General features: G+C 40.5%; 3 protein-coding genes across 6 annotated transcripts; all 3 read left to right on the top strand.

Annotated features, from left to right (window-relative positions):
- Window positions 1–238: 238 nt before the first annotated feature.
- Window positions 239–4,938, top strand: atxn7l3b (ataxin 7 like 3b). 3 transcript variants are annotated; one of them, XM_084341887.1, is made up of 10 exons: window positions 239–452; window positions 955–1,002; window positions 1,112–1,236; window positions 1,340–1,472; window positions 1,633–1,804; window positions 2,173–2,273; window positions 2,390–2,412; window positions 2,559–2,604; window positions 2,985–3,223; window positions 3,963–4,938. In XM_084341887.1, exons 3-9 carry the CDS (start codon window positions 1,186–1,188, stop codon window positions 3,179–3,181), a joined length of 723 nt encoding a protein of 240 aa, XP_084198013.1. In that variant the 5' UTR covers window positions 239–452; window positions 955–1,002; window positions 1,112–1,185; the 3' UTR covers window positions 3,182–3,223; window positions 3,963–4,938. The 3 variants fall into 3 exon arrangements, with proteins under 3 accessions (XP_084198013.1, XP_084198015.1, XP_084198014.1); XM_084341888.1 differs by lacking the exon at window positions 239–452 and adding an exon at window positions 491–638; XM_084341889.1 differs by lacking the exon at window positions 2,985–3,223 and having other exon boundaries at window positions 259–452.
- A 1,174-nt stretch (window positions 4,939–6,112) lies between these two features.
- Window positions 6,113–17,163, top strand: smarcd2 (SWI/SNF related BAF chromatin remodeling complex subunit D2). Of its 2 annotated transcripts, none has more exons than XM_084341881.1 (13): window positions 6,113–6,698; window positions 8,034–8,230; window positions 10,050–10,092; window positions 10,187–10,309; window positions 11,574–11,693; window positions 12,375–12,470; window positions 13,716–13,817; window positions 13,920–14,081; window positions 14,508–14,605; window positions 14,848–14,983; window positions 15,076–15,198; window positions 15,715–15,816; window positions 15,911–17,163. In XM_084341881.1, the coding sequence occupies exons 1-13, from the start codon at window positions 6,546–6,548 to the stop codon at window positions 15,962–15,964; spliced, it is 1,509 nt and encodes a 502-aa protein (XP_084198007.1). In that variant the 5' UTR covers window positions 6,113–6,545; the 3' UTR covers window positions 15,965–17,163. The 2 variants fall into 2 exon arrangements, with proteins under 2 accessions (XP_084198007.1, XP_084198006.1); XM_084341880.1 differs by having other exon boundaries at window positions 14,845–14,983.
- A 545-nt stretch (window positions 17,164–17,708) lies between these two features.
- psmc5 (proteasome 26S subunit, ATPase 5) lies at window positions 17,709–21,952 on the top strand. The gene is made up of 12 exons (XM_084342947.1): window positions 17,709–17,810; window positions 18,648–18,719; window positions 18,819–18,888; window positions 19,009–19,106; window positions 19,188–19,244; window positions 19,506–19,736; window positions 20,187–20,313; window positions 20,399–20,589; window positions 21,182–21,280; window positions 21,369–21,479; window positions 21,568–21,654; window positions 21,778–21,952. The coding sequence occupies exons 1-12, from the start codon at window positions 17,787–17,789 to the stop codon at window positions 21,829–21,831; spliced, it is 1,221 nt and encodes a 406-aa protein (XP_084199073.1). The 5' UTR covers window positions 17,709–17,786; the 3' UTR covers window positions 21,832–21,952.
- Window positions 21,953–21,978: the final 26 nt, after the last annotated feature.

The following is a 21,978-nucleotide window of genomic DNA, read 5'->3' as shown; positions in this document are numbered from 1 at the left end:
TGATATAATAAATAATTGTGGGATACAAAGTTTGAATTATATGATTAAAAACTGAGATTAGTTGATTTTTTTTAATCATATTTCTTTTAATCTTATAATTATTACTCACTATGGGACTATTTTGTCATCAATCATAGTTTTTCTTTTCCCTTTTTTTTTGTCTGAATCGGGCTTCCATACTTACCACACCAGGTATTTCTTAAACAAATACCCTGGTTTATAATGATACTTCAAAGCCAAACAAAAGGCCGATTTAACCCCTGATTGCACGGGGGTGGAGGGGGGTAACACGCAGTCACATGCTGTCCCGGGTGAAACGCACTCCGCTGGAGCTGACTGAGACAAGAAGCCCCGGCGCTGCTGCAAAGGAAGCGCTCGGTGGAAACTCGGTGCGTCGATCGATTGCTCCTGTCTGATCTCTGTGATGTAAAGATGGATGCCTGCCGAAATAGGTAAATAAACACAATTAAAGCGATTTGCTTGGCCGTGATTGCGGCGTTTCTCGCGGATTGGCTGTATAATCTGGACACGGGGGTGTTTTTTTGTCGTCTTCGGGGTTCGTACGAGGGGTCGAGAGGCGAACAGCCGCAGTGCAGCAGCGGTGTTGGGTTCGCGGACGAGCCTCGCTGTGGTCAAATGTAATAATTCAACCACTCAGTCACCTACAAATGCGTTAACATTGTTGCTATTGACTCAACCTAGCCTCTACATTTGACATGTTTAGCTCTTAGCTTTAGCCGTAGCTAACCTGGAGGTCTGGTGAGGAGGATACCGCCTCTCTTGTAACCTCCTGGCATGTTCAGTTCCTCCAGCCTATTCATAGCCACGCTCTTTGTTTTCTTCACCAGGCTTTTGGCTAAGCTACTCTCACTAGACAGCAAAGCTCGGACCGGCAGGCTGCTGTTTTTAAAAAAAACACTAACGCCATGTTCTTGTGTTTGGTGTTATTCGCAGGTTATAAACGTGGGAAGTGTCTCCCCCGGCAGTGTTCAACGTGCAGTTGTGAGTAGCTGCATCACGTTCAAAGAGGCGTCAAGTGTCCGCCGCAGATTTACATTGATTTGGTTAAACGGGACTGTTTGGTTAACTGTGTGCTTCCCTCCTGCTGCAGCCCTTGTTTTGGCCGATGCTTGCTGCGCTACAGCATGACCACAGCAGTGTCGGCTCATCTGGTAGTTCTGGCAAATGAAAATGGAGGAGGTTTCAATGTCCAGCCTGGACAACAGCAAGCTGGAGGTAACAGGATGGTAACAGTACAAATGGCTTTGGGAGTGCATATTGTATCTGCAGACAGAGGGGCTGACTGTCTTGCTTGTTTCCCCTTTCTCTTCCCTGCCAGGGCCTAGCTCAGGACATCCTGTCTGACCTGGTGGAGGATGCATGCCTGGGTCTTTGCTTCGAGGTCCACCGGGCCGTCAAGCAGGGCTATTTTTTCCTGGATGACACGGACCAAGAAAGCATGAGGGACTTTGGTGAGCACTAGGTGTTTTCAGCCAACACTTCATTACCTCGGGGTAGTGTCAAATCAGATTTTCTGTCTGTTTAATGACTCTAGATAATAGAAAAAGGGCACATCCAGGCAGTAAAATCTCTGTAAACCAAGACTCCCTAACTGTTCCCTGTCATTTCCAGAAATTGTGGACCAGCCAGGCTTGGATGTGTTTGGCCAGGTGTACAACCAGTGGAAAAACAAGGAGTGTGTGTGTCCCAACTGCAGCCGAAGCATTGCTGCGTCACGCTTTGCCCCTCACCTGGAGAAATGCCTGGGGATGGGTCGCAACAGCAGCCGCATAGCCAACCGCAGGTATGAGAGGAAAACAGCTAACTCCGACAAATCCCTAAAGCAATTTAAGCTCAAAGCAAATTTGCTTCCCTAAATTGGATTTGGACTCTTTCTTTGTCCTGTAAGATCATAAAAAATGCATCCTGGGACTAAGATTATAGTGCACATATACAGTGTCCGTGCCTGTGGAGGTGTAATCACACTCTCTAGCTATATATACTGCAGACGCTATGATCCCTTCCCACATTTTCCACAAAATAAATGTTACAAAACGTGAAAAACAATCTGAGGTCAGAATGCATTTGTCTTATAATCAAACTGTTATTTGCAGTGAGTAATGCTGAGTCATTGTGCGTGTGTGTCATGCCTTATTCTTCCCTCTTATACAGAATAGTCACCGGTAACAACACCAACAACAAGTCAGAGAGTGACCAAGAGGATAACGACGACGTCAATGATAATGACTGGTCTTACGGGGCAGAAAAGAAAGGTGATGTAGTGATGCTGCTTTTTTTTGTAGTGACACTGATTATTCACCGTGATCGAGTGAAGTTTGACATAACTAAAATTAATGTAATCTGAAACTTTATGTCTTTTCTTTTACAGCCAAGAAAAGGAAATCTGATAAGGTACTTATCAAACTTCACAAACTCTAACGATTATTATAACAATCTCGGGGAGCATTAAACAGTTTCATTATCCCCATCACTTATTATTCTGGTTTTTGTCTGATCTGTCCACTTAACTCAAAATATATTTTCTTTTTCCACCTCAGAATCCAAACTCACCCAGAAGATCCAAATCATTCAAGCATAAGAACAGTAAGTGGAAATTAGTGCTTAAAGCTCCAGTGTGAAGGATCAACCTCGCAGCGAGGTTGTAGATGGCAACCAACTGAATACCCCTGAACTAGTCTGACTTATCGGATGTAGACTGTTAGTATAAGCCAGCCGTTCTCCTCCCTTCTGCTAACTGCATGTTAGTGTTTTCAAAATGCCCTTCGCTTCTGGAAACGGCAACCTACACGCTGAAAATGTAAAGTTAAGCTAACACTAACCTGGTTGCTAACGGTATGAACAAGCTAGCAGCTGTTGCCTTTTTTCTTTTGTGGGGATTCAGTCATTTTAACTCCAGGCCTCACCTCCACCACACATTAAAATACTCCACCAAAACAATTTTCCCCCTGACACTATTTTTGCAGGGGCACTGTTACAGCATCCTGGGCTTTGCGCCGCCCAAGATGATTGTGATTGGTTCAAAGAAATACAAGCAAGCCAGAGCATTTCTGTGCAACCCGATCTTTCTGTGGAGACGGGTCAGGCTGTGCAAGACTACCCAACCTCTCACCCTACCCTACAGTTGCCACAAAAAAAAAGAAAAACTACTGTAAACACTTGATGGTGCAACATGGCGGACTCTGTGAAAGAGGAACCGCTCCCTGTGAGTATTATGTAACATGTCTGCCAATAGAGAACCCTAAATTCTACACACTGCACCTTTAATCGTCTTGATGTCTTCTCTTCAGTCTGTACTGTGTGTACTTTAAATACTTGTCACTGTTCAGTTTTAAGAAAAATATTCCTGATTTTTGATCCTTTCATGCTTGTATTAATGTTTGTATGCTAAAGTGCACAAACAGGATGGAAGACTTTTGAAAAATCCAAATTAAAATAGTCAGAAATCCTAAAAACCTAACATCAGGATGCTGCTTAAGTCTACAAGCTCTAGGTTGTGATATAAGAAAAGTTTACATTAGAGCATAAGCAGGATGTTATTATATTATTAGGTTTTTTATGACACTTACATACTTACACTTACAATACAGTTAATATATTAAAGGATAAGTTCACCCAAAAATGAAATCTGAGTCATTATCCTACTCACCCCCATGCGGATGGAAAGTCGAGTGAAACACAAAACATTTCTGGAGCTTCACAACAAAACAGCGTTGCAGTATTCTCCTAAACACCTGAAGTAGAAAGGGACTTAAAACGCTAAGAAACAACTGAAAAGAAAAGAAAATATGGCTCCATCCAGCTCGACTGGCATAATCCAAGTCTCTTGAAGACTTGAATATCCATCCACTCCCTTATGCCATACATTGATTAGAGATATGAAACAAATTAAATACTCTGGCGAAGTAAATCTCTGACATCCAGCGTCCTCTTTATTCCCACAGACATGATGGGTCCCAGACGTCGCATGGACAACCAGGAAAGCCCGCGCATGCTGATGAAAGACGAGGCATTCCCTCAATAACACACTCAGCCACAAACACACATTCTCCTACCATCCTGTGTGCACGCACACACAGATAGGCACACACACGGGAAGACCAATAACACTTCACCCCTGGTTGTTTATGTTGTGAAATCAATGGACGTCGATGTTATAGGTGACATTTATGGCGTTTTGCTGCTCTGCAGAAGCAGTCCAGACCTCCCACTGTATACTTGACAGTTTTTTTTTTTTTCTTTCACAAAATCATCGTACCAACACTCATTTTATTTTCCTTTTTGTGTGATTCATTTTGTTTCAGAAGTTCTTTGCTGGAGTCCAAAATAATGAATATCACCGTATATGATTTCACTGCACAGAGTTAGATTCTGGCTGAGCAGAGGCAGCTGTGTGAAGAGTGAAAGTGTGCACGTACAGTATGTTGTTTCTTTAAGATACAGAAATGATTAGCCATTAGGTGTACTTATATTTCCTCACCTTTAAAAATCTCATTCTTTGGAAAAAAAAAAAAAAATAATGTCAAAGACAATCATTACTAATGGTTTGTCTTTTTATTTTCACATTCACTGTCAGGCTCATAGCTCTCCAGTTGAATTACAATAACAGTGTGTGTGTATGTGTGTGTGAGAGAAAGAAGTTTGTCATTCACCTGTGGAAACTTGTTTTAAAAATGTTCAGTCAATTGTACAAGCAGGTATTTGCTGCAGAAAGCAGGTTTGTTTTGTTTCATTTTTGGTGGATAGATCGGCTTGTTTTCTAGCATTCAAAAATGTCTTTGTATCATGTGTTTACATTGTAAAGGGTTACATATATCCTTGGTGTGAAGTGATAGTGTAAATATTCCAATAGTTGAATTGCTGCTATCATGGCTCAGTTTGTTTCATCTGTCTAGCATAATAAATGATTTGTTACCTGTCGTTGTGCCTCGTGTTCGCTTGGAACTTTTGGGGATTTTGATCGGAGAGAAAGATATAACTCTCAAGTACCTGTGAGGAAAAACCAAATGACCAACAGGGGAGGCTGTTGGTCAGATGAAGAGGGGTGGAGATGATTCAGCTTTGAATATTCTAATAATGAGAAAAACATTTCCTTGCAAATGTTTTTCTTATCAGTAATGTGCTGCGGTAGATCTTATTCTCAGGAAATTAGGAGACGCAAACAACATAGTTTTTATCAAAGCGTCCTGCCTGAAGTCCTCAGAGATGACACTTATGCTGCCTTCATATGCTACTCCTATACTCCGTCATCTGAGCTCTGACATGGCTGCATGTGTCAGTTATCATATAATATATAATGAGGGCATTTGAGACAACAAAAACCCTGTCTTGGACAAGAAAAATCAAGTTGATGCTCAGGTGTGTGTGTGTGTGTGTATAAGCCCTTTTACACCAGTTGAATTAAAAAATGATGAAAACCAGAAAAATAGCTAGTTTTGAGTTAAAAATCCCAGATTATCAGATTAAAAAGGTTGAGAACAAACGTTGGAAAGAAGTTAATTTACTGAAAATGGGCCGAAGTACAGTTACTTTTACTATGGTATTTAAATGTTATGCTTCATGCTCCACTACATGTATTTGACAGCTGTAATTGCAATTATTTTTATTCAGATTAAGATTTCACATTAAAAACATTGATTTATTGAAGTTTATGAAATATTATGCATTGTTAAAGATAAAAACAAGTGGTTCCCAGTATTGATAACCTAATCATGTGATTAATCACAGAAGTCCACGTTGGATTTTGAATGCTACAGTTTTGCTTGTAAGGAGTATCAACATTAGTTTCTTTGTGTTTTTTGCTAAACACTTTGATCAAGGGATGCTTTGAGGTCAGCACATTTTTTTTAACATTCAACTGGTATTGTGTTACTAATTACAGGAAGTTTGGATGTAGTGACACACATGGCAAAAGGAGGAATATGAGCTTGAATGTCAAGTCTTAGGAGCATGGTTTAATGAAATACAAAACTAAAACACGTAATTTCAGGAAAAGTATCATTGTAATGTGTTAAATTAACCCTTAATGTGCGACGAATATTGTTACATAAAAATTTCCGACACCCTCGAAGGCAACATCTTGCACTGTGTGTGTAGGCAGTTAGAAGAAGACTCGGTGCCGCTTCAGACTCTCGGTTTGTCGCAAGTCGGGCGTTATCATGTTTTTTTTCATTAGCGTCACAGTTAATTAGCTTGTAGTTAGCGATGCTAAGACTTGAGAACAAGAGGAGGGGCTGACAAACAACAGCCACCAGTCGCAGTCCAAAACAAACCGAGCAGTTGTAGGCAGAAGCAAATCCCGGAACTTGAACGGATAGGAAACGAGCTAACATTAGCTAGCTTTTTGTTGACAGTGTGCCTGCTGTCAAACCTGAGCCCACCTCACTCAAACTAACTGCCGCCCGCCAGTTAGCCGCTTCCTCACTTGTACCAGTGACGTCCATTCAGCAGCTTTTCCAGACTTGTAGTCGCAACTCCGAACTCCGGTTGAAGTTTCTGTCACTTTTAACAACTTGTGGATCTTGAAGATGGCATCAAGGGGAAGCTTCACGGGTCCGCCGATGAATCCGAACGTGCACCCCATGAGTGTTGGGCATTCTCCGGGCATGAGGATCCCTGGCATGTCTCAACCTCCGGGGGGGTACTCCCGCAGCATGAACAACGCTCCCCAGTACCCACAGGTTGGTTTTCTCCCTCATTTCTCTCTATTAAACGTGGAAACCTGTCACTGAGTGAAAGGTGAGGTCAACGCTGAGTGAATCTAACTTTACTGTGGCTTCTTCAAGTTTATGTTAAACTTTGGATCATCTTAAAGTTGTGTTTAAACGACAGTATTCAGCTGAAGACAGTCACATGACAGATATCAAAGTGAGAATAACCTTAAAGCGATTTTTATTCTGAACATATCAAGGTGTGGGCAGTACTTCCGCATTTGAAAAAGGTAGGAAATTAATCGAGTGTAACATTTTTAGTAATGCCCTATATTGTGATTAATCACCATGTAGGCTACCTTTTATAAATATTTGGATCTTTAATTCAATTTAGTGAAGCTCATAGAAAAATGTTAAGTGCATGTGTGGAAGTGAAATCACGTGGCTGCCCTCACCGCCCTGTCAGTTACCCTGAAAACAAAAGTAAGTTTATCATCACCACCATCTGTCAGAGCTCAGCCTGCATATGTTATCCCAGTTTTGCCTCCATCTGCAGCTCCATGTGGTCTTTTTACAGTTGGCTCATGTTTGTCACATAAATATTATACCCGAGCAAAGTAACCAGCAGTGTTAAGGTGGAAAATGTTAATGAATCAGTTCAATTTGCTTTATTTCAGACTATACCTGTACTGTAAAACAAGATAAACACTCTCAATGTAAGACATCACAATTAAAAAACATTACATTTTTACCAAATTATATTTGAATTCCTCTGTACTTAATTCTGAACATGCTGCACATGTACACACCATTTATTTATTGTTCCTCCTGTTGACTGTGACTAGTATTATAATTTATGGTACACACAGTAAGTATGCCTCTGATAACAATCTCAGAAAATATAACCGTTTCCTGTTATTTCACAATAAGTATTACTGTTGATGTCAACCCACGATAGACTGCAATGGAAGTTTCTTCTTTGGTTGAACAAAAGCCTTTTTATAATTTTCCAAAATATTATATATATTTTTTTGTCATAACGCAAATACAGTAGAATGCAATACCTTCCTACTTAGCACACAGCTTTATGCATTGTGCAGACACAGTTTTTATTCATTAATCATCGCAGAAATAATTTCCAAAACCTGTTTCTATCCTCCTTCTTATTATCCTTCTGTCATCTTTTTGGTTTTAATGTTGATGTCATACTCACATTGCATTGGGAGGATAAATCTTTATCAGAGCAAACATTCTCATTTTAAAAACCACAGTTTGATCTAATAATAGTAAGTACTAGAAAGGAAGAAGTCCACAGGTCTGAGGAGCGTCTTTTCACTTCATTCTTATGAACCTTCTTTTCTCCAGCGCTCGGGGATGCCACCCAACAGAGTGGGGGGCCCCATGGGGTCAATGGGGGGTCAGCTGCCTGGTCCCTCTTACGGTGGTGGGAACATGCCCATGCGGCCAGGCATGGGGCCTCCAGGCATGGACGCCTCAAGGAAGCGGTTCCTTCATCAGCACCAACAGCAGCAGCAAGAGGCGCTGGGAGGCCTCAGGCGAGGGTAAACTGTGGAGAAGTGAGAGTGTTTGTGTGAGAGGAATAATGCCAGGGCTGATTGACCAAGACAGCCTGGGGCCAAATCAGGGAATAGCACCGCCTGAGATACTGACAAGTAGAGCTAACAATTATTTTCATTGTTCAACCTCTGTAGGGCTCAACTAATGATTATTCATTCATTATGAATTAACCTGCTGATTATTTTTTTACTACAAATTGATTAATCATTAAGTCAAAGAGTTGGAAAAAATCCTCATCACAATTTCCCAGAGCCCAAAACGGCATCTTGGAGTTTCTTCATTTGTCTAACCAACAATCCAAAACCCAAAGACTATAAGTATCACTGATAACAAAGAAATACAGCAAATCCTTACATTTAAGGAGCTGGAACTAGCAAATGTTTGACATATTTGCTTGAAAAAATATGAAAATATGTGAAAAATTGCAATTTCCAAATATTCCAAGGTGACATTTGACAGCAGTCCAAAACTAATACATTCAAACTGTGATCATTTCAAACGGAGAAAAGCAGGAAATCCGCATGTTTAAAAATCTGCTGCATTTCATTTATTAAATGACTTAATTAATCAGTTATTAAGTGACTCTTGAAAATGAGTTATTCTTTAGAATTTTTTCAATTTTTATGCACACATTTGCTTCTTTTTTGAAAATTTTGAGACACAAAACCTAATTCTTATTTACTTTTAATGACATAAACGAATAACTGTTGTAAAGGCATGGCCGGGTCAAACAGTTAGATACTGAAGATTTACTTGATTTTTATGATTTCATGATTCCAGAGAAGGGTTCATGAAAATCATTTATATGTCGTGTTTAAAAGGAACATCTCATTATGAAAGTGGGTGTTTTTCCATCTTCATCACAACACAGGTTCATTCATACAACAAGAGAGGCTTCTTTTTTTGAACTTTTGTTTACTTAAAAGATGCTAAATGAACATAATTATATCCAGTGCTATACCTCATTGTAGTCTCATTATGAATTCAGTGGTAATTTTCCCTGTTGTATCTCTTAACAGTATAACACCACTCTTTTCTCTCAGCAGTCTGTTTACTGTGCTGTTAAAAGCACAGCTCAGATCACACAGACACGAGGATCGGAGTATCTCATGACCGGCCTCTGCTTACAAAGCAGCACACACGAGTTGGTATTTTTGACTTCAAACTACTTGGTGATGCCACGCTCATAAATGTGGCGAGCCGTGATGTGAGGCAGCGTGTTCAGCCTCTTCCACAATGACGCTCTTGTCTTTTAAGGGTTATCTCATAACAACATTCTCAGTATAGGAGGATTAGTGAGGCACAGGGCTTGAAGCAACTTCCTAGATTACCATGAAAGAGCTCGGAGTTAAATTTAGTCATAATGAGGGGGGACTGTGTAATTTAATTAAAGAAACAAAACAGTTCTTATGAAGTCTGCAGCGGTGATAAGTGGGTGCCTGAGGTGCTCATTCGGGGGAGCGCTGGCCAAGAATTTGTTATCGCACTTAGTTTTTGCAAATGATTTATAGTAAAAGGAGGTGAATGAGGTCTTTCTATGAATCTTGCATATGTCAGTTTGCAGTCAGTTCCTTGCAAATTAGTTAATGACTGTCTAAAAGGCCAAATTCTTCATGATGAAATAATATTTGTACTTAGTACAGATTGTCCATGTCTGATTAAGTAGCCGATAGACTGTTTATGTTTTAGGGAATTTAATGTTTAATCTAGGAAATTCATGTGTGTGTTCCTTTGTTTTTGGCAAATGAACATGTAGTACTTTGAAAAACATCTTGTATATATTAACTTTTCTATGTGCTTTAGGGCCAAAAGACGTAAGATGGCTGACAAGGTTCTCCCACAGAGGGTAAGAAGGTTTTGCATCACAATTAAGATGGACCCAGTTTGCTTACGCTTGGCTGTATTCCCTTAATGTTCATGTCCGGCTGTTGGCTCTTTAGATCCGGGACCTGGTCCCAGAGTCCCAGGCCTACATGGATCTCTTGGCCTTTGAGAGGAAGTTGGATCAGACCATCGCACGAAAGCGTATGGAGATCCAGGAAGCCATCAAGAAGCCCATTATGGTATCTCTTCATGATTTTCAGATTTTCAACTAATGAAAGGATATTTTAAGAATCAGGCTGACTCATCACAAATGTAATATTATAATCCTTAAGATTTCAGTCCGGGTTAATTTGGCCACACCCATGGTTACTGGAGGTAGCAACAAAGGGCCATTTAATACAACAGCAAACAGTCTTTGAGCTGCTTCTTTTTTCAGAATACATCAAAAGACAAACTAGCACATCCGTTTACAGTTCGGCAAAACAAACTCACATTGTTTTAATAAAGAAGTCAGTCAGAAATAATTGCAACCGCAGTCTGATTTCCAGTAGTTTTCCACTATCCCCTGTAGTAGTTTTCTAAGAAGTTGGACGTGTGCAGCCTGTCAAAACTCTTCATCTAACAGCCAACTGTGGCTGTTTTTGTTTTTAGAAACATTTTTGACAAACAATTATGGTTAGTACCAACCTCTTTGATGAAAATATTGAGTTTCCTGTAATGTCTTCACAATAAAAGCCACTCCATGTTTTAAAGAAGTAGGAAATGTTCAGTTTGCAGTAGCAACGGGAATTGATAAGGTTCTCTCATTGATTCCTCATGAACTTTCTGTGTGGTAGAAAATCGGCCTACACAGGTTTTTTGCATCAACGTAGCTGTTTTATTATCTCTGGGTCAAAACACAGTGTAGAAGCAGAGCAAAGGCCCCAATGTTTAACCGCTCTGTAATTTGGGACTGGTTCTCAATTCCCATCCCTATCTGTCATTGTATGAAATGAGAGAATATTTGTACAGTATTCATTTTCACTTAGGTACTTTCAGTCAAAGAAAAAAATCTGCCAAGCCTGCCTCTGTGGTGCTAATGTTATTATAACAAAGGATATTTAACCTCAGAGTTGGTAATGGACATGCTTCGGGGTTGGGAAGCACTCATCCATAGACTGTTGGGGCGGCTGGGACTCAGGGAGTTGGAGTAGGTCGTCCAGTAATCAGAGGGTCGCTGGTTCGAGTTCCCAGCTCCCCCGGCTGCACATAAAATATAAAACCTTAAATAGAGAGAATTTAAATGGTATTAAAGGTGGAGTTTGATTTCATCAATATCTTAAGTTAACTTTAAATAGTCTTCTATGACTTCAGTGTTTTGTTGAGGAGCTGTTTCCACCAGTTACAAAGTACATTTTTAAAATGTGCTTGCCAAATAGATAAAAACATTTTTTATGGTTTTAGTTTTTTTTTTGTTTTAACTGGAATTCCTGATATATCTGCTTCTTCATCTCTCTGACACAGCAAAAACGCAAGCTCAGGATCTACATTTCCAACACGTACACCCCCAGCAAGCCTGAGGGCGAGGAGGCGGAGAAGGTGTCCTCGTGGGAACTCAGAGTAGAGGGCAAACTTCTGGAGGAAGTAAGTGAACGCTCGAGTTAACGTTTGAGTCTCCTCGCTCTGTTGCACCATCGGCCCAGTGTGGTCTGACTCCAGTAATTCAGTCTCTGTTATTGTGTTTCTGAAAACTTCCAGTCACTCAGCTCTGGTTGGCCTGTGTCCTTGGCTCAGACCACGCAACCAGATGTGTGTTTACAGCTCTCCTCACTCCACCCCGCAACTCCACACACACACACACACACACACACACACACACATGCTCATGTTCTCTTTTGAAACGAGGAATTGAAACCACTGGCCGTTACATACCATGAGCTGACATGCCTCCCCTCCCTCCATCAATTCAGCTCCAATCGTTGTGTCATCCGGGGCCACATGAAGGAGGATTTTTCTTTTTTTTTGGATCCCCCCCACCCACGGCTCATTGGTTTAGGCATGCGTAGGAGTGTTGCATGGAGTAACAGAAAAAGAAAAGGGATGTGAGGGAAGGAGTGAAGGGGGTCATGTTGTGCAAACAGACTTTGTCAGGGCTGGGGAGAGGGCGGGGGTGAGACAGCTTTTTCTAGTTGTCTACAATTTTGTGCTTTCACCACCCCCGATGTGGTCAGAGCTAAACAATGCAGCTGTACAGACTGACACAGCACAATAAGAAGACATAGATGGATACAAATGTTCTTACTCTCTTTCTTTTTGTATCCCTAGCCTGGCAAGCAAAAGAAGAAGTTCTCATCTTTCTTCAAAAGCCTGGTGATTGAGCTCGACAAGGAGCTCTATGGACCTGACAACCACTTAGTCGAGGTATGACATCATTTTAAAGGCATCTGATGAAACCACACATTGTAGGCGCACGGACCCCGAAAAGTTCTGAGACTGCTGTTGGTTCACCAGCCTGAGAACATTTTTCTCAGCCATGGTCAGACGGGGAGGTTCAGCTGGAATCATTCAAACTTTTGGAACCAATCCTGGGGAGGCTGGAAGATATCCCGCCATGTTTCGTCCAACCCACTGTGACTTATGCTTGAATTCATCCCACATACAGGGTTAAACCAGCCCTTTATAAATATTAGTCTAACATTAAAAAGGTTTTTGCATTGGTCAAGAGTCCAATTTACATAACTGAGTGTCTCACACACAGAAACTAACTGGGGAGTACTGTTGCACATGTTAAAAAAAAAGGTAGTATCAAGCCTTTTTTTACTGCATGTAATCTAATAAAGTGCCTCCAGTGATGTCATTCAGTTGCAAAATGCATTGTGGGTAATGTATGCACCAGGTTTTAAAAAGAAGAAGAATGTGTGCAGTAAAAAAGGTGATATCTCTGGTTCTACTGTATTAATTTTAGTCATTAAATTGTCCATAATGAGTCCAGCAGTGTCATAGGAGTGCAATGTTCAACCAGTGGACTGCTTTCAAAACCTGGCACCTACATTACCCACAATGCAACTAAGCCACTGAGTGACACCACTAGAGGCAGCTTCCACCGGAGCCGCAAAAGGCTGTATACTTCTTTTTCACATATGCAGCTGTACTCCCCAAGACCTGTGAACACACAGGTACGCGTTCATAAAACTGCCACTGAACTGGGGATGTTTAAAAGAAGTTTAATCATAGACTAGTCAACTAATCTAAAAGTAACACCCAGAAAACAGTCATCAAGATAAATGGATCTATAAAAACTTAAATTGGAAACAATAATCAATGTAACAAAAACTAGGTAGGAATTGCACCTGATAATTACAATTGCATTTTCATGGGGTGAAACACAATAGCTCAGCAAAATATATAAATACACCTTAGACGCAGCAGTTAAGTGGTGTTGCACCTATTTGAAACAGATGTGCATTTCTTTTTATAAAGACTCATTTGACAGTGAAGACAGTGACAGAGTGAGGACATTTCAGTGCAAAATATGTCCATATTTTATTTAAATGTGTACATTAATAAAACCAATAGTAATAAGTTCAACTGACTTGTATTCCTGGTGCCGACTAGTGAGCATAGCAATGTTTAACCAACTAGTCTTACTTCTCTGTTATCTTTCAGTGGCACAGAATGCCCACCACTCAGGAGACCGACGGTTTCCAGGTCAAAAGGCCCGGCGACGTGAACGTTAAATGCACCCTTCTGCTCATGCTCGATCACCAGGTACCACCCATTTGCTCGGTCACCATTTTGCAAACAGTTGTATGACCTCTCTGCCTTTTCAAACATGACTCTCTTTGATACAATACTACTTTTTTCCTTCAGCCTCCTCAGTACAAACTGGACCCTCGGTTGGCTCGTCTTCTGGGCGTGCACACGCAGACGCGGGCCAGCATCATGCAAGCCCTTTGGCTCTACATCAAGAACAACAAGCTGCAGGATAGTCACGAGAAGGAGTACATCAACTGCAACCGATACTTCAGACAGGTAATGGATGGTTTAAGGCTACGCCAAGCAGCTGAATGCAAGCTCACCACTTAACGCATACATTTCAAAGTGTTGCTCTGAAAGAAGAAAATGCTTATAAATCACTTTGTCTTTGTCTTATATCAAATGTGCAGTTTGGAGCAGTTTAATAACCAACTCATACAGCGAGAAGACAGAAATACTATCGTTTTTACAGGAATTAAAATGATTTGTAATTTAAGGGAATGCATTATTAATTTCAGGATTACAATCATGCATATAACTACCTAATTTGTTTCTCTAAATTATTCATTTATACCGTCAAATTAATCATTTGTAGCTTCAAATTTTTTACGAGGTATGCACTGACTGTATAGGATCTCAGATGTGTGTGTGGAGAGACCTTTGGCATGTGAAACTTCTGTTTTCTAACTAAATGCTCCTCAGATCTTTGGCTGTCCTCGCATGAGATTCTCCGAGATTCCCATGAAACTGGCGGGCCTGCTGCAGCACCCCGACCCCATCATTATCAATCACATGATTAGGTAGGGGAGTGTGGATCCTTGTTCCTCTTTCTGTGTTTGTACATGTGTTACGTGTCTGTTCCTCAAATATTTAGAAGGATTTCAGTTTTTGCTCACAACCTATCCTTTTTAACCACAATGCATTCATACTGTATGAGCGAACAAAAGCTGATTTTATTTCCTCATCTTTAAGATTTGGGGCATCTCTTCCTCCCTGATTACAATCCGACTTTAGTGTGTCGCTGTCTTTGTCTCCTGAGCAGTGTGGATCCCACCGATCAGAAGAAGACGGCGTGCTATGACATCGATGTGGAGGTGGACGACCCACTGAAGGGCCAAATGAACAGCTTCCTGTCCTCCACGACCAACCAACAGGAGATCGCTGCGCTGGAGATGAAGGTAAGGCCCGTCAGCCGGTCACAAATGCCTGCACCTCTTTTAGTGTAATGGTAATATATAGTGAAAAACTCTGCTGGTTGTGTTCACTGCAGATTCATGAGACGATTGAGTACATCAACCAGCTGAAGACTGAGAGAGACTTTATGTTGAGCTTCAGCAATAATCCACAGGACTTCATCCAGGACTGGCTCAAGTCTCAAAGCAGAGATCTGAAGGTAAATCTTTGATTCACCACTAACTTCCTGCACCTGTTTCACCACCAGTCTTGCACACTATGTGTTTACTTTCTTCTCCTATACTTGACAACCCTATGAGATGTTGGTTTTTGTTCACATATTTTGAGAAATAAGCGGTTTTATTGCTTTTGGATAATTATTTCAGGGGTAGATTCATTGCCCAGCATATCTGTGCTAATATTTAATTAAAAACATGCTCTGAAATACAGCCAGCAAAGACCTTAATTGCTTTCGCTTATATTAAAACAGAGCTCCGAAGCAAAGTCAATAGTGAGCTAATTTTACAGCATTGTTTGCTTCAATGGACAGACTCCCATGCCTGGACAAACTAATTAAATCAATAAAGCATCAACCCTCTGTCAGTACTGCCAAAGTAAATCAACAATGTATGAGTCACTCTGTAACACATAATTAAGGCATTTGGGAATGAAAAGGTTTTCTGTATTCAAGAAATTGTGGTTCCTCGTGCTCAGTGATACATTTCTTTTCCACCAGTTGATGACAGATGTGACAGGAAACCCCGAGGAGGAGAGGAGGGCCGATTTCTACCAGGGGGCCTGGGTACCAGAGGCAGTGGGCAGATACGTTTACTCCAAGGTAAAGAGCCTAATGCGCTGCTTCACAATGCACGTGTTTAAGTTTAAGGAGATTGTTTTGTAGTTTTGTTAATATGCGACTGTGTTTGTTTCAGGTGCAGCAGAGAAGACAAGAGTTGGAGCAGGTGTTGGGCATCCGACTCACCTAAAACATTCCACAGCCAACTTAAGCTAACGTTGCAGCTTAAATGTTCAAAAAGCCATCGACACCGACATTGTATGATGTACCAGCTTCTAAGCGGGATACATATCTTTTCTGTCTCGTAGATTATAATTCAAAAATCTACAAAGTATATGGGACCAAAGTGATGATTAATGTGTCTTTAATAATATGTTTGCCGTGTCATTTTGAGCCGGTTCAATAATCTTTGCCTTGTTTTTGCAATATTTTTTTGTTTATGGTACAATATGCTTAAAAGACTTTAAGCATCGGTGCTGTCGAGGTGTTTTTCACCGTCATGTTTACCTTTGCAGTTGAAAGCCATAATCTTATGCAACAGTACCTGATGTCTGGTAACATCTCAATAAAACAAGAACCGGGAGGCATGGTATAAGTAAATTCATGCCAAAATATATATACATATCTAAACATTTTACACCAGAAATACATATATTTTTATTTCAAAATGCAGTGAGAAAGTGTGGGTTGTATTCAACAAAATGTTTGAATCCTTGAGATGTCTCAACTGATGGAAGCTCGTAAAAAGAATAATTTTACAGGTTTCGGTGCTGTTTGTTTTTATATTGATGGATTTGTCATTTGAAATTAAACCTTTCTTTACTATGTAAGAATACAGGATTGCCAGGAAAGCTATACTTTGGGAAAATAATTTGCTTCTTTTTTGTACAAGGACAAGAGTCCACTGTGTCCAGCGGCAATGCAGCAGCTTTTTTTTTGTACTTCTTGAATGTTTACATGCTGTTTTCATTTTTTATTGGGTTAGGGGTCTTCATCGTTTAAATGCCAGGAAAAGGAACTGTGCTGGGCTCTTTGGATTGGAGGGTCCATACCTGGTATTAATAAAATAGGAATGCAGTTGTAGTGTTTCATCTAAACAATGCACCGAATAGTTGTGTACAGTTTCTAGTTTCACTGAAATGCTGTTCTGTTATGGGTTTTTGCATGAGATGATCTGAATTTCTTCATAAAACATTCCATGTTAACAGGTAGTGTTGTGCCAAAACTTGTTTTGTGATGAAGGCACTTATAATTTGAGAAATGTTGTGTGTACAAATATTTTTTGTACAGCCTCTTTGTTAAATGTTTGCATGTTGTGTATCAATCAAAGGCCTTTATCTTTTATACATTTGGAGGATTTTTTTTTAACAATAAATATACTTTAGCCTATGATGTTTGGTTTTTTTCACAATACGGAACCCATTCTAAAAAAGGAACGTATTTTATTTAAAACAAACATTTTGCCAATGGTTTTATCATTACAGTTAATGGTTAAAGGTCTATTTTTGCACCCTTTACTGTCGTGTACACCCGCAGCTGTATGGTAAGTTGCAGTCATGGCATGAGTGTGCATGTTAGGGCTGGTTGGAGAGCTCCTGGTGTGGCCGGTCTTACCTGTCTCTTAACAGCTTAGACGTGTATATAACGGCCTAAACAAATACATCCTGCACTGCTCAAAACGCTGAGCTGCAGCTTGTAAGGTGATAATGGTACAAAGCAAGAATGTGACCAAAGGTTAATGCTCCATTTACATTTGTTGACATGCATTTGTCCGAATAAACTGAGCTTTAAAACTCAGAAAGCATTAAAAGCATTACAAGGACTTAGGATAATTGTATGATAACAGTTTTGAGAGCCAACCAACAGGTTTAACGGCTGGGAGTGAAAAATAATGTGTACTTGTTAAACACGGACGGTAGGTGGCGATGTGCGCATGTATTTTATAAAAATACCCCGAAGAAGAGATCTTCCGGAAGTGCGCCTCTCCTCAAGCGGAAGCAGAAAATTCCAACATGGAGGTGGACGGAATTGATCATGTAGGTGTATATTTTTCTCTAGTTTTGTTGGTTTAATTGTTGTATTATCAAAGAAACGTTACAAGTACGCTTTGAGTTGACTGGCTTCTTAATATCAGCGAGATTTAACTATTGTGCGACTGTGGTGTAAATAATGAAATGTCTCTTCATTCAAAACAATAACTGTGAAGTATGCTGCCGGTTTGCTGTCTCATTGTAGCTAACCAAGCTAAGCTAAGGCTCACTGTCAATTGTACGTATAGCTAGCTTGAGCTAGCTGCTCTGAATGACTGGCAGCTTTACATTGGCAACAACCGTCTCTATTTATGAGTTTTGAATATATGTCGAGTGAAAATGCAACTTTAAATAACTAATAGTGAGGATGACCAAGTGTGAGCCCATTTATCTCGGTATTGGTTAACGTTAGCTAAGGCTAGCTTACGTTAATGTTAGTTAGCAGATAAACTAGCTGAGTAACTGTATTTTATGAAGACGCAGGTAACGTTAACTTTCAGCCCACTGTATTTTTGTATTGTTGCACAAACTGGTTTTGGACGACAGTATCTTGCTGACTTAAAATACCTTTTAGTTTGTCCAACCAGGCTCAATGAGTTGCCTGTCACCTTTCACAGATACTAATTACATTTACGTGGTTAACTCAAATTGGCATTAACATTTATGTTGAAATGACTTGGTCTACTAATTAATGACGTATAATCGACCCACATAAATAAATCAAATTAACAGTAGTTTAGTAATGGCTTACATTTGATATCGTTTGTGTTTGGGACAAAGCATGAATTTTGAAGACAGTAGTAGAACTATGTGATGGTCTGATGGTCATTTTTTCTTTGACAGATGGAGATGGGGGAGAGTAAAGGTGGCTCAGGACTCCGGCAGTACTACTTGTCAAAGATAGAAGAGTTGCAGGTAAGAAAATAATAATCTGCTTAAGCTCATGGAGGCATTTGTGTCAGATTGCACAACATCTCCTTGGCTGTCAATCCTGAACCACTGTTTTCTCAACAGTTGACAGTGAACGATAAGAGCCAGAATCTCAGACGTCTGCAGGCACAGAGGAATGAGCTCAACGCCAAAGGTAAACTTTCATTACCACAACATCAGAGTATTTTTAAAAATCGCATTTTATGTATCTCATTCTGTCATATAAACTTTTTCATGGGAGAAAATGTCACAAGTTGTACTTTTTGTCTTTCAGTGCGCCTCCTTCGTGAGGAGCTGCAGCTACTACAGGAGCAGGGGTCCTACGTAGGAGAGGTGGTTAGGGTCATGGACAAAAAGAAAGTGCTGGTCAAGGTATGCCCTGTACTTTGTCGCACACTATATTTAGATTGCTAGTCTACAGTTTAAATTAATACGCCCCTTTGTCATTATCAGGTGCATCCAGAAGGAAAATTTGTGGTGGATGTGGACAAGAACATTGACATCAACGATGTAAGTATAGTAGATGCTGTCATTTTAATAGTGGTTTCAAATCAACTCTTACAAATAGTTTTTCCAATGCTTATCTTTACAGTAACGCAACAAAACACTCACCAAACAAACATTATGCCTTTCACTTGTAACTGCTATAGCTCAAGACTGAACAGCAAGTCAAACGAGTCATTTTTGCCCCTTTGTACAGTCAGTAATTCAGATAAAGAAGGATTGCATGAACCTGAAGTGTTCATCATCCCTGTACCACTTCTCCCCCAGGTGACTCCAAATTGCCGTGTGGCCCTTCGTAATGACAGCTACACCCTGCACAAGATCCTGCCCAACAAGGTGGACCCTCTGGTGTCCCTCATGATGGTGGAGAAGGTGCCGGACTCCACCTATGAAATGATTGGCGGCCTGGATAAACAGATCAAGGAGATCAAGGAAGTGATCGAGCTGCCTGTCAAGCACCCGGAGCTGTTTGAGGCTTTAGGCATTGCACAGCCCAAGGTGGGTGATTGACAAGAGGGCCGATCCTCTCTTTAAGGAGAGGTTATCGATTAGTCTTCTGATCCTCTCAATTAATCGTTTGGTCCATAAAACAGAAAAATATTGTGAAAAAGTGTGCACCACAATATCCTAGAGCCTGAGTTGGTTGTTTCAAATGTCTTGTTTCATCCAAACAATTTCTAAAACTGAAGAATGATCAGTTTCAATGATATAAAACAGACAATGGCAGCAATTCAACACATTCGGGGGAAAAAAAGGACCCGGTTAAGTTCTATCATTGTTGCTTTTGAAGTGACTGAACTGATTAATAGATTGCTCAAATTTTGCTGAGAATTTTCTGACAGTCAGTTAACTGTTGCAGCTCTAGTCACATGTTATCTCCATCTGTCAGTGTACAGACGGTTCTGATTCTGTGTCATTCATTCTGATTCATGCTTTGAATGTGCACAGGGCGTGCTGCTGTACGGTCCCCCGGGTACAGGGAAAACCCTGCTGGCCAGAGCTGTGGCCCACCACACTGACTGCACCTTCATCAGGGTGTCCGGCTCTGAGCTGGTCCAGAAGTTCATCGGAGAGGGTGAGCGCCTTCTTTCTCTTCTGAATATTGTTGTCTAATTTCTAAATGGCTTGTATAACCCTGAATCTCCTCTCTGTTGCACCAGGTGCCCGTATGGTGCGTGAGCTCTTCGTCATGGCTAGAGAACACGCTCCCTCCATCATCTTCATGGACGAGATCGACTCCATTGGCTCGTCCCGTCTGGAGGGCGGCTCGGGTGGTGACAGCGAGGTGCAGAGGACGATGCTGGAGCTGCTCAACCAGCTGGACGGCTTCGAGGCCACCAAGAACATCAAGGTATTTATATACTAAAATAAGAATACACTGGTATGTGTTACAACACAGTTATCTGAATCCTTATTATTTATGCCTAAATGTAGTTTAAAGTGTGCATTGTGTGTCATTGGTTACTCTTTGGTTTACTTTCGAGGTGTGTATGGTCTTTAATGTTTTGAAAATGCTTAATTCGAACAGTTCTGTTTTAAAAATTAGGAATATAGTGAATATAGCTCATGATAACTGCTTGATTATCTGCGTCATCTTTAAGTCATGTAAAACAAAAATCTTTTAATATTTAAAATGAAACAATCCTGTTGTCATATTTGTTTGTCTTCTGGCATCAAAATGAGCAAGATTTAAATGATTAAAAATACAATTAAAGTTAATATAAACAACTGGTAAAATATACATAGAGACAATATACATTGACTGCTGTGGGTATAAAGGACTTAATAATTACTATTTAAAATAGTGTTTCTTTTAACTGTTGACCAGTATGAAAGCACATATTCATATGTATTTTTTTATTTTTTTATTAACCAAGTACTCTAATTAATGTCAATATCAATCGTCTTGTTTTAAGTCGACTAAAGTTCACTTTCTCTCTCAGGTCATCATGGCCACCAACCGTATTGACATCCTGGACTCGGCTCTGCTCAGGCCAGGCAGAATCGACAGGAAGATCGAGTTTCCCCCTCCAAATGAAGAGGTAGGCACTTACTGTTAACACAAACAAATACCCTCTTAGGGGTTTAATTCTTGTTGTATCTGAGCGTATCTCAACTCTGCACCACTAGGCCCGTCTGGACATCCTGAAGATCCACTCCAGGAAGATGAACCTGACACGTGGCATTAATCTGAGGAAGATCGCAGAGCTGATGCCTGGAGCTTCTGGTGCTGAGGTTAAGGTGAGAATTGGCACGCTAAACTGTGGCAATGGGGCAAATGAAGGCAGCACACAGCTGGGCTTTATTTAATGTTCTTGTGTATTTTCAGGGTGTTTGCACAGAGGCAGGGATGTACGCTCTGAGAGAGAGGAGAGTTCATGTCACCCAGGAGGACTTTGAGATGGCTGTGGCAAAGGTTTGTGTGACCGCCTACTTAGAAATCCTTGTCACGAGTAGATTGAAACCAAACTCACCTCATATTTAAATGGATGTTTCTACGAGCACATGCGTATTAAGACTGTTGTGTTCTCTTCGCCAGGTGATGCAGAAAGACAGCGAGAAGAACATGTCGATCAAGAAGCTGTGGAAGTAAAAGGCCTAGTGTATTCTTGCGCACATTGCAGACACATGTATATTTTCCTTCATTTTGTTGATGGTTTGGTTTATAATTGTTACATAACTCATTCTAAAGTAAATTGTTTCCCCAAATAACACTGGACGGCTCGTGAGTTTTATTTCT

This window comes from Pagrus pagrus, assembly GCF_965226575.1.
Source record: "Pagrus pagrus genome assembly, chromosome: 21".
NCBI classification, from domain to species: Eukaryota; Metazoa; Chordata; class Actinopteri; order Spariformes; family Sparidae; genus Pagrus; species Pagrus pagrus.
The sequence above is the reverse complement of the archived record's forward strand: the minus strand, read 5'-3'. Positions and strand labels throughout refer to the sequence as shown.

Coding starts and splice junctions, on each gene's coding strand:
- atxn7l3b (XM_084341887.1), top strand. CDS start 1,186: ATGAAAATGGAGGAGGTTTCAATGTCCAGCCTGGACAACAGCAAGCTG. Junction 1,805..2,172: donor AGCCGCATAGCCAACCGCAG/GTATGAGAGGAA, acceptor CCTCTTATACAG/AATAGTCACCGGTAACAACA. Junction 2,274..2,389: donor TTACGGGGCAGAAAAGAAAG/GTGATGTAGTGA, acceptor TTTCTTTTACAG/CCAAGAAAAGGAAATCTGAT.
- smarcd2 (XM_084341880.1), top strand. CDS start 6,546: ATGGCATCAAGGGGAAGCTTCACGGGTCCGCCGATGAATCCGAACGTG. Junction 14,606..14,844: donor ATTATCAATCACATGATTAG/GTAGGGGAGTGT, acceptor TTGTCTCCTGAG/CAGTGTGGATCCCACCGATC. Junction 15,199..15,714: donor CTCAAAGCAGAGATCTGAAG/GTAAATCTTTGA, acceptor CTTTTCCACCAG/TTGATGACAGATGTGACAGG.
- psmc5 (XM_084342947.1), top strand. CDS start 17,787: ATGGAGGTGGACGGAATTGATCAT. Junction 19,737..20,186: donor TAGGCATTGCACAGCCCAAG/GTGGGTGATTGA, acceptor GAATGTGCACAG/GGCGTGCTGCTGTACGGTCC. Junction 20,314..20,398: donor CCAGAAGTTCATCGGAGAGG/GTGAGCGCCTTC, acceptor CTGTTGCACCAG/GTGCCCGTATGGTGCGTGAG.